Source organism: Coturnix japonica, chromosome Z, assembly GCF_001577835.2.
Source record: "Coturnix japonica isolate 7356 chromosome Z, Coturnix japonica 2.1, whole genome shotgun sequence".
NCBI lineage: Eukaryota > Metazoa > Chordata > Aves > Galliformes > Phasianidae > Coturnix > Coturnix japonica.
This window is the reverse complement of record NC_029547.1, coordinates 22,727,944-22,738,184: the sequence shown is the minus strand read 5'-3', so window position 1 is coordinate 22,738,184 and position 10,241 is coordinate 22,727,944. Positions and strand designations below refer to the sequence as shown.

The 10,241-nt window shown below is 43.9% G+C and overlaps 1 protein-coding gene across 2 annotated transcripts; it reads left to right on the top strand.

Annotated features, from left to right (window-relative positions):
• Positions 1-480: 480 nt before the first annotated feature.
• On the top strand, positions 481-10,021 carry TMEM171 (transmembrane protein 171). Of its 2 annotated transcripts, XM_015848838.2 has the most exons (7): positions 481-625; positions 1,196-1,292; positions 4,418-4,540; positions 5,002-5,133; positions 5,630-5,725; positions 7,714-7,855; positions 9,702-10,021. In XM_015848838.2, exons 4-7 carry the CDS (start codon positions 5,094-5,096, stop codon positions 9,922-9,924), a joined length of 501 nt encoding a protein of 166 aa, XP_015704324.1. In that variant the 5' UTR covers positions 481-625; positions 1,196-1,292; positions 4,418-4,540; positions 5,002-5,093; the 3' UTR covers positions 9,925-10,021. The 2 variants fall into 2 exon arrangements, with proteins under 2 accessions (XP_015704324.1, XP_015704323.1); XM_015848837.1 differs by lacking the exons at positions 481-625; positions 1,196-1,292; positions 4,418-4,540 and having other exon boundaries at positions 5,002-5,725.
• The last annotated feature ends 220 nt before the right edge of the window (positions 10,022-10,241 follow it).

Here is a 10,241-nt window from a genome sequence, read left to right as displayed (position 1 = left end):
TTACTTTTAGTAAGTCCCCACTCTTAGTTTCTTTTACTCTGCTTTTCCACAGTTTAACCCAAATCCAGCGGCTCTCCAAAACCACACATTCCTCACCTTCCCCATCCTCCTTATGTAGCAAACTGTCTCCCTATCAAGAAAGACTTCACCTCCACATCCTTCCCTCCTGCCACCCGCTCTGCACGCACCATTCCACCTCTCACCCCACCCCGGCTCCTCTCCTGACTCACACACTTCCCTCGCTGCTCACCAGCCACCAGGCTGGCCCCAACCAGTGGAGCAGCTTCCATCTCGTGGCTATGCAGGTCCAGCCAGTGGCACTTGCTTACACTCTTCCCTTCACCCCTGTCCTCTCCCAGAGTCGCCTCCCCCCGCACCTCGGCCTCCCATGGGACGGGCCACGTACGAGCAGCTCCCACAGCCGAGAGTCGAGGCGGGGGAAGCCGAGACGAGAGGAGGGGGAGGGCGGACACCGGGCGGGGCGTCCTGAGCGGGGCAGGCGGGGACGGGGCGGTGCGCGACCACTGTATCCACCGCTTGTGAACGCGTAGCCGGGACAGGGCGCTTGAGAAGAGGGGCCGGCTGAGCCGTGACAGCTGCTCCAGGGTCGGCCGAGCAAGGGCAGGTAGGACAGAGCTCTCCTGCCCGCACCTGCTCCGCTGGTGCTCGGTGCTTTGCTGTGCTTTGCGGTGCGGTGCGTGCGGCCGCCGCGTGCCGCTATGGCGGGGTGCGGGCAGCGCTCCGGGCGGCGAGCGGAGGGAGGGAGAGATGGAGGGGGGAGAGCGAAGATGGCGGGCGGTGGTCCCCGCAGTGAGGGGCCGCTGCGAGGGGCTCCCTGCTGGGCTCCCTGCTGCACCGACCCTGGGGTGCGGTCCGTCCCCTCCCGGACCTTCAGCACTGTCAGCCTGCTCGGGGGGTTCCCCCGGGATGGTGCTTTTCCCAAGCGGTGACTCGTTCGAGGAAGCTCTGGGCTGCTGCTGGGGTTGTGCGTTTTCCTGATGGCCACAAATGTGTCGTCTCGAAGGACTGTAAGTCTGCCTGCCTTCTGCTTTTTGTGAGTTGATGCCCATTGCTTCCTTCTAGAAGTTGCTGTGCAGTGCTCTGCCTCGCTGCCTGCTAAAATAAAGCCTGGCTGTGGCTCTAATCGTGTGCGTGGGCCTCACCTCCCTCTCACATCTCCCTGTTCTCCCCGCAGGTGCTCCAGAAAATAAGTGCTGCTTTGCCCTTGTCTGCTGCGAGTGTCAAGTAAACAGCATCCCACTGCCGGGGACCCTGCAGAGCTCCCGTTAAACGTGAGTCCTGTTCTGGTTTTCTGTATGGCATCCAGCCTGTCAGCTGGTGAGCTCTGCCTTGAAGGCTCCTGACTGTGGCCACAGACCCTCCCTTGTGTCAGTGTCAGGGCACCTTCCCAGCCAAAGAAGGGAGTGGGGACTGCTTGTTTGTATTTTAGCTGTTTTTCTCCTATAGCCTGCTGGGATGATGTTGACAGCTTCTTCAGGAGCTGTAGCTGTGTCTGGCATCAGGCAGAATCCCTGATGCTCTGCCGGTCTGTGTTAAGAAGGATTCCTTGTTGCACATGTGTCTGAAGACTGGCAGCATCATCCTGCTTTCTGAATTATCCCCCTGTAGCTGCTTCACAGCTCATCCCCAGGTGCTTATTCTGTCCCACCTGCAATGTTCATAGATAACAATGCAGTGTTATCCTTACTCTGTGAGCTGATAACTTGTTTTGTCAACTTGTGCAGACAGAGTTCCTTTCAGTGGCATCTGCTGACTGCTGAGATGTCTTTGTGCACATCTCATAAGCTTTCAAAACCCTTCTCCTGAGATGTCAAGAACTGTATCCTGTATGAGGTCAGAGTAGTGTCAGGCACTAATTAGAGACTGCTTATGTACGAGTGCAAATTGGCATCTCAGAACTTGTTAGCGCCTGTAACCTTAATGCTGCTTGAAGGTAGGGAGCTGGACATGTATCCGATCAGGCTAGTTGGCATTTACACCTAGCTTTACACACAAGTAATTAAAACATCAGAGGCAGGGACGTGCATGGGAATAAGGTGTTAAACTCCAGCTTACCTTAAGCTGAACAGCTGTGCTCACAGAAGAATGCCTGTGCTGCCCTTGAAGCTAAGTCTGTAATCTGGGGTAAAATATGTGATGTGATAACAGAAAATGTGGATCCTCCTGCCTGGAAAAAAAGAAGGGATGGTTCTGCAAGGAACAGCGGGAATTAGGCCTGCAGTGCAAAACACAGGATGGAGAGTCAGCAGTGTTTTAGTTCTTCCAACACCTTTTTCTTTTAATCCTCAGTTTCTGAATTCATGTAACTGCATGAGGATATCAAATCTCATGTGGGTAAAAGAAACTAAATTTACAGCCTTGGTATTTGCAGTGGGGATCTTGGAAAGTACATTAATTCAAACAGAAAGCAAGAAGTCCTGGGTTTATAAGAAAAAATAGTACATTTTAATCTGTGGAGATGCCCATAATGTGGAAGCTATAATACAAAATGTTACACACAAAAACAACAGCATTACTTCCTTTTCTGTACACCTGGCATGGGTGTATACTTATACACCCATATAAAACTTATAAAAGACTTATAAAAGGGTAAAGCACTTTATCATTCTGTCTTATAACCAGAGTTCCTTTACAAGTGCTGTTTCTGATTCCCTCTTCCCTTGTGCTTAACTGCTTCTGCACTGCTGAATTCTGTTCTTGTGGTTTCTGACCTGTTGTTTCTATGTCTGCTCTCAAGCTTGGAGTAGGTGTAAAGAGAAGAGAGAAGACTCCCTTGTGACAGGTATATGTGTGGAGATATCTGATCTAGTGGAAATACTTGAAGCACACAGTCAATACAAGCTGCTTCTTAAGATACTTCTTGAAATGCCAGGGATGCAGTTTAATGTAAAGTTGGCTTTACTATCAAGGTTTGGTGGTAGCACAAATGAAAATTAGTCTCCCCTTGGATTTTGTAGAGTTAAATCTGTCGTTCTTCTTCAGAAGCACAACAGTGTGTTGTGTTTTAACTCAGGGAGCAGGATCAGTGGAAGTGAAGCAGGCAGTGTGTTAGAACAGTGAGATCAGTGACTGTTCCACCAAGTCAGACTCAGCTCAAAGTTTTCCAGCCATTCTTAGCAATGAGAGATTGTCCTCAGAACAGGGAAGAAGTAACTAACAGGCCTAATTGACTGGAGCAATGGGTTTCATTAGGACAAGTCCCTTACTGTTGCTATTTGAAGTAATGAGCCAGGAGATTTTGTGGCTTCCTGCAGTGGCCTTATTGCTGTTGTACAGGAGCAGCTTGTTTCTTGCCCTTCATGTCCTGAGCTTGCTGTGCCTTTTGCTGGTGTGTTGTTCTTTGCTTCCTGTGCTGCTTGAGGTCCAGCAGTAGAAGATCCAATAACTTGATCATTTGTGTCTGTCTGTTCACTCCCTTCTGCTCCTATGAGTAAAGTGACTCAGTGTGTAGTAGTAGTGAAGACAGATAATTAGTTAATTATGTATGTGAGTGACTGGTGGGTTTTATGGCTCTGTTTTGTTTTTATCCCAGTGGGGCACTGCAGTTACTGGGAAGTGACACAGAGCTTGTTGTGGCTGACACATGTTCAACATTTTGCTTCCAGAAATCACAGAATACTTTCTTGTGGAATGACTGCTGTTGAGGCATGTGTAAGGAGGAGTCGGTCTGACTTGTAGCTTGCAGTTGTCTCAGTGCAGGGCAGTGGAAGCAGGAGAGGAGAGGCTGAGGGTTAACTAATAAACAGCTGTAGCTAAACCCGTTCTTCATTTCCATCTGTGACAAGCTGCTCCAATATCCATGTCCTTCATGATATTTCCAAGTCATAAGTATAGAAGACTGACCTGGGAAAGTGCTGGTGTGAGGAAGAAAGCCATTAAAACATTTAATGGCTCAGGAGCCTGAGTGCCTCCTTCTGTCAGTAAGAGATAAGTTGGTGCATCCAGACTTGCTGTTTTCCAGTCTGAAACTGCTTTCCAGGTAGCTCCTTGTGCAGAAGATTCACACTGTGATTGCAGGTATTGTTCTGATCTCTGTGTCAGAGCAATACAGGCTTCCCTGTTAGTAATGCCAGCAGTGAGTTTTTTTCTAGAGCTCACCAAATAGCACTCTGTCCTCATTTTCAGTAAGGCTTTCCCTGCCCTGGTATGTCCACATCAGCAGATTGGTTGTCTGTATGCACAAAACTACTACTGGCCTCAGCACTAGTCTCTGTTCTCTTTTGCTTTTGAATCTAGGCTCTGATAGGCCAATAGGCTTGAAACCTTCTGGGACCACCTTTGTTATTCTTTTTAATGCTTTCTTGCGGCAAAGGGAAAAGGTTTTGGAGCAAGGAAGTTGAATTAAGTGTTATGCATGTTTTTTGTTTGTCTGGTTTTTTTTTTTCCTTCCCTGCAGAACTGAACCAAAAATCATCCATGTACTTGCTGTTGTAGTTATGTAAGAGAGGAGGCTGGCAAAAGAGAAGCTGAGAAGCTTCTTGTGCCTCTGGAAGGAGAAAGATCTATATGCTCTGAAGAGGTATGTGTTGCTATGTTAGAAGATTTACTTGGTAAAAAGCCTGATACTTACCTGTAATCAGTTGCATTCAGGTTCTTTCTTTCCCTGTTTTTCCTACTGCGTGCTACAGAAAACTTGCCTAGCTTTCTTTAAGGGTAAAGACAGCCTCTCCTTGTTCCAAATATTCAGATATTAACATCCCGTTAATTATACAACTGTATTTTCAAAGATACAGTTCATTGAGTTGTGCATCAGCAGTTGTGTTGTTTTCAGCCTAACTGCAACTGACCCGTCATCTGTATTCAACAGCAATGAACTTAATCAGGCCCTTTATTCCATAACAAAGTTTCTGCAAAAGGGAGAATGTACCAAGAGCATGCAATATCAATAGGCTGAGTATCAAATGTATCAGTAAAAACCACAATGTAATTAATTGTGCTATTTCTTTTCTTCTTTTGACTTCTGTATTTTCACATTCACAGGTCTACTGCGGATTTCTGCCACTGAATGCTAACAGGGAAATAAAAAAAGGACAAAAATCAACACATCAGTTTGAGGAGGAGATTCAGTTGTAATGTATTCAGTGACTGTTCCAGTACCAGTAGGTGAAGCAAGTAATGGACAACATAAGAAAGCTACTTTTTTCCTTTTTTCTTTTTGGGGCCATATTGCTCTGTGGTGGATTTCTTCTTTCAGTTTTTACCTTGCAGTCATGCCCTTTTGAAACCTTCAGTGACTGTAGTGGGGTCCTGAAGGCTTCTGGGCCTGTGTTGGCTGTAACTGGATTGCTTTGCATTTTAATTGCAAGATCAAGGGCCAGGCTTTATATAAGCCAAAGACAGTTGCAAAATGAGCAAATATGTAGCCTTTTTTTTTATCAAGGAAACTGTCAGTTTGCCCAGTTTCTTATCTTTGGATTCCTGTTTTTGACAAGTGGGATGCTAATTAGCATCCTGGGCATTTGGGTCCCTGGCTGCAGCCCTGGTTGGCCCAGTATACAGCTCAACCAGACTAACAGTTTTGATGGGGACCGCCAGGGCTGTGGATTCCTGTCATTTCAAATCCTGGGGCCTTTGATTGTGCTTACTGGGTTGTGTTTCTTCGTGATAGCTCATGTTAAAAAGAAGCAAAACTTAAATCTCAACGAAGAATCTCTGGAAAACGAGGAACATCCTCAGAGCCCTGAATCTTTCCAGGTTACACTAGGTGAGTAAATAATGTGTGAAATTTTAAACTTTCTATTTGCCAGGGATTTACCTCCGAGTGTCACGTGTTTGAGCAGTAAACACATTGATTCTGTCATCTGCAACCAGACAAGCCGGTGGGAAGGTTGCTTTGTCTTAGATGTTTTCTGTGGGATCAGTTCAGTTGAGCTTCTCTTGAGGATATAACCTTTCTTTTGGCAGCTTCTGATTGTCTGCATGAAAGAAATCACATAATGTAGCACAAATGAGTCCAATCTCGCTTCCTTTCCAAGAAAGTGTTGCTCACACTCCAAATCACATGTCTCATGGTTTCTGTGACTGTATCTAACACTTACATTAGCCAGGAGCTCTGATCCCTCTCCTAGACAAAAGCTTATGAATCTGATTCATAAGGTTTGTATTGTATTTACTTGAGTAATGGCCACCTCTTTTATCAATCTTCAGATTTAATTGCAACATGGTTCTGTTAATTGTAGAGCATACTGTACTTAATGAACTATTAAGAGGGAGTGATGCCCTAAGTAGTACCCTGCTGTTAATAAACCATGAATATACTTAATATATAGATTATTCTGATAACTTTCTAGTTCGGAGGAAGGATAAATGAGTCAATTATAGCATTGCTCAACTGTTATCTGTCAGGATTTGAAGTCCAGTAAGCGCAGAGTTTGCCCTTCTGTCTGTCAGACTGATATACAGACCTTTAACCTGATGGTCCTCAAAAATGATGGTGGCTTAGTGTCAGTTTTGCAAGATAAGGGGGTATAGAGAATCAGTCAGATTACTTTTTAAAGACAGTAAAGTAAATTTTGTGGATTCCTTTCTTTCATAATTCCATCAAGAAGCGTAAAACTCAGAGGTTACAGGATGACAGTCACTGCTGTGCTAGACTGTGTCCCTGCCTAACTCAACATCTGTTATGTTCTGTGACTTGTCAGTGCAAATTGGAAGGGAAAAACATACAAACAAACAAAAGAGGTGCCAGGCAATAATGAATGTTTATATGAATTATTCAAGCTCAGTGACTGATACAAACTTTATTTTAAAAAAAAAAAAAACACAAAAATGGAAGCTCCTCAAATACAAAATTGAGTTGACAGATAAGCAACACATTACGCTTAAAACTGAATTATTTATCTATTACTTTAGCTTTGTGGTACTCATGTTAGTAGTGTGCCTGAGTAATTTGGGAGAAGAGCTGTCAAAGCATTCAAAATCATAGAATCATCATGCTAGGGGATGACATGTGTGGTTATTCCTCCCCAAACATAGGACGTGCCCTTGTGGAATCCCATTAGATTCCTCTCTGCTCAGCTCTCCAGTCCATCCAGATCTTGCTATATGGCAGCACAGCCTTCTGGTGTGTCAACCACTCCTCCCAGCTTTGAATTATCAGCAGCCTTGCTCAGGCTACACTCTATTTGTTCATCCAGGTTACTAATGAAGATGTTCAACAACATGTAATCAGTAGTCAGGGCTATCTATGACTCAAATGTTTTTTATTCTGTCAGTATCTACTTCAAGGCTGTACTTAGAAAACCCCTCTTTTAGATGCATGATAAAAAAAAAAAAACAAACAACTACTCTTCTGCTCTTGAATGGAGCTAATAGTAGCTGTTGTCTTCACGCCTGTTGTTTCTGAGGAAAACCAACACATAGGAGATTTGTCTCTTAGCTAGGTGGATCACTTCCTCCCACTTAATGATTGTTTGCTTTTGTTTTTTTAAAGAAACTCAATTTATGATTATGCTGGTTTTTTGTTTTTGTTTTTTTTCTTTTTAAAGTACTCCTGGTTTTGAATGAAACTTCAGTGTACTTCTGCAATGCAGAATATAACAGATCATTATGCAGCATCATTGGTTTTTATCTTGAAAGGTAGACAAGTACCGATACCGCAGTTCCAAAGATTGGAAACATACTGAGATACAGCTAGAACAGACAGGGGAGCTCGGTTTTCCAGAGGTAGTAACTGGTGTTTCTTTATCACAGGTGATGCTGTGTTGATGTTCCCACCTCCGCCACCACCTTATTTCGCTGATCCTCTGTCTCCAGCTGTGACACATTGTCTCGTGTCAAGTGGTTTGCCTGCAAGCAGAAGTCCTCCACCATACCATTCTATATTCAGTGATGGGTAAGACTGTGTTATTGTCTGCTTTGCTGTTGTTTGTTTAGATGTTATTTGGTTGAAGTTCCTCCATAGACTGTCAAGGAAAGGTACTCCTCACAGCAGTGCCCGGTGACATGATATCCATGCTGCCAGATCCTAGGAAGCCTCTGTAGAACTAATGCAGTGAGCACTTCACAGTACCTATTCAAATGCTCTGTGACACTGGGAGTGCTAATTTAGTTTGTGTCCTGTTCTCTTGGTGACTCTTTTGGAAAGGTCTGTGTTGGCTTTCAGTGATCATTCAGCAACAGTGTGGTGTGACAGGATATATTGATACTGTGGAGAAAGAGCAGAGGAGGTTCCAGGGAGCTTAAAGGGAAAGTTGCAAACCCAACTTCATCCTAAGATGAGGAGGCTGTCCCATGCAGCTGCTTTTCCACACACTGAGCATAGGTGACTTGCTCAGTGCTGCCATCACCAAGCTTGTGCAGCAAGAGTTTCTGAATGACTGAGGAGTTGCTTGCATCATAAGAATTTGCAGAGATATCTCTCTGTGGGATCCAATCAGTGGGTTCCTATCTTGAGGGTGAAAGAGGCCATGTACTAGAGCTAGATAAGGCCAGGAACTAGATGCCAACGTACCTAGAGCCCTCAACTTATTTTCATGCTCTTGATGATTCAGAATTGAGTAGGTCTTACCCTTTGGAAGGTCCACTTTAAGTTTTTTAGGACTTGTTCATCAGATGTTCTTAGTCTACAAGGCTACACAGCATATGAGGCACTGCAGCAAGAACCCCAGCCTGCATAGCTGTGTCCACACAATAGTAGCTACTGGGTCATTTCTGTAACTGCTTTCCACTATACTCCAGACTTTCCTGCTCACATGGGGTGGTAAATTCCACAAGCAGCCATACCAGCTGTGTGCCTCATGTCAGTACCTCAAAATTCAACCATCTTCCCCTCAAAGCAAGCAAGTACAACCTCAAAGACCTAAATGCCACAGGAGGTTTGTGATAACAGTAGTAATCATTCCTGTTACCATACTGTTTGTGCTGTTCTACTGTAAATGCACACACATTTTCAGTGCTGTTACTGAGATGTGAGGTGACTATGCTGTGTTCCTGCTCCCTTGTGCAGAATTGTTGGGAGTGGAAGTGTACACACAAGCATGAGGTGGCTCTGGGAGTAAAGCATAAAGAAAGAGTTCTCTCCTTTTCTTGGAAGCTGCTGAAGTGTAATATGCTGAGGGCCATCTCTAAGGTGAGATGAACAGGGTACCAGAACAGTGTTGGTACCAGAGATCTGTCTGTAATGGTCAGAGGAGGGTTGTGAATACCTCGCTGCTTACTTTGAGCTTAGTAGTCCACTGGTGTCCATTTACTTCTAATTCTCTGTCTTCAAGCAGCAGTGCAATTCCATATGTCTAATGTATTGCTCATTAAAACTTCAAGTTACCTGTAGTTTAAGATCTCAGACAGCTGAGAATTTTTGTTTTAGTTATGTGTTTCTAAGTCTAGTAACTGTTTTTCACAAGAGAAGAGGAGAAGAGGACTGTGGTAGACTGCAAAAATGAAGATGCATTAGAAGCACAGGTTTGGGGGTTTTAATAGGATTGCCCTGCTAGAAATGGCTAATGCTCCTAAGTCAGGCTATGATGTGAATTGGAAGGGAGCTTGTTTGCTCTTTCCTGCTGAAATAATGGAATTTTTGAGTCGTGATATAGCAAATAGTATGAAACTGTAATGCCTATGTAAGCTTTTTCAGGGATTTCTAGGAGTTGTGCATTTGTATACATTCATGTAAGTCAGGGGTGAATTTCACTTGCTATAGCAGGAGGAACTATATTAATACACAATTTTCTGTTTTATAGGGTACAGTTTGCAGATGATGAAAGAACAGTTGCTGTCAGAGACGATGAAACTATATATACAATTTCTGTGTGCAGTTCACCTTTGGGTATCTCTCCAGCACCATTTTTCTCCTCTGAACCACCTCCAGACTATGAAGAAAAAGCATCGGTGGAAAGTAATGAATATTCCCTTTCTTCTTCTCTTTCATCTTTTTCCTTAGTGACTTCTGACGCCAGCTTATAGAGGCCTGTCAGATAGACTGTGTTTTCATATGAAATTGTACACTCAGATTTATGATCTTTAAATTTATTTACATTTTCTAATAAAATCAGTAACGCTGCCTTTGTCTGTTTTTTCATTAACAAGCATAAATGATGAGTTTGGGTTTTAATAAATACGAGATAATTCTGGGCTTCTCAATGGTAAGAAGGGATTCAGTTCACTGCAAGAATGTTGAATGTTCATCTTGTTCTGTTTTACAGCTCCAGTTTCTATATTCAGTTCTTTATATAATGGAGGCAGTAAGTTGAGACTTATTTTTTTGCTTATTTTAGTTAAAC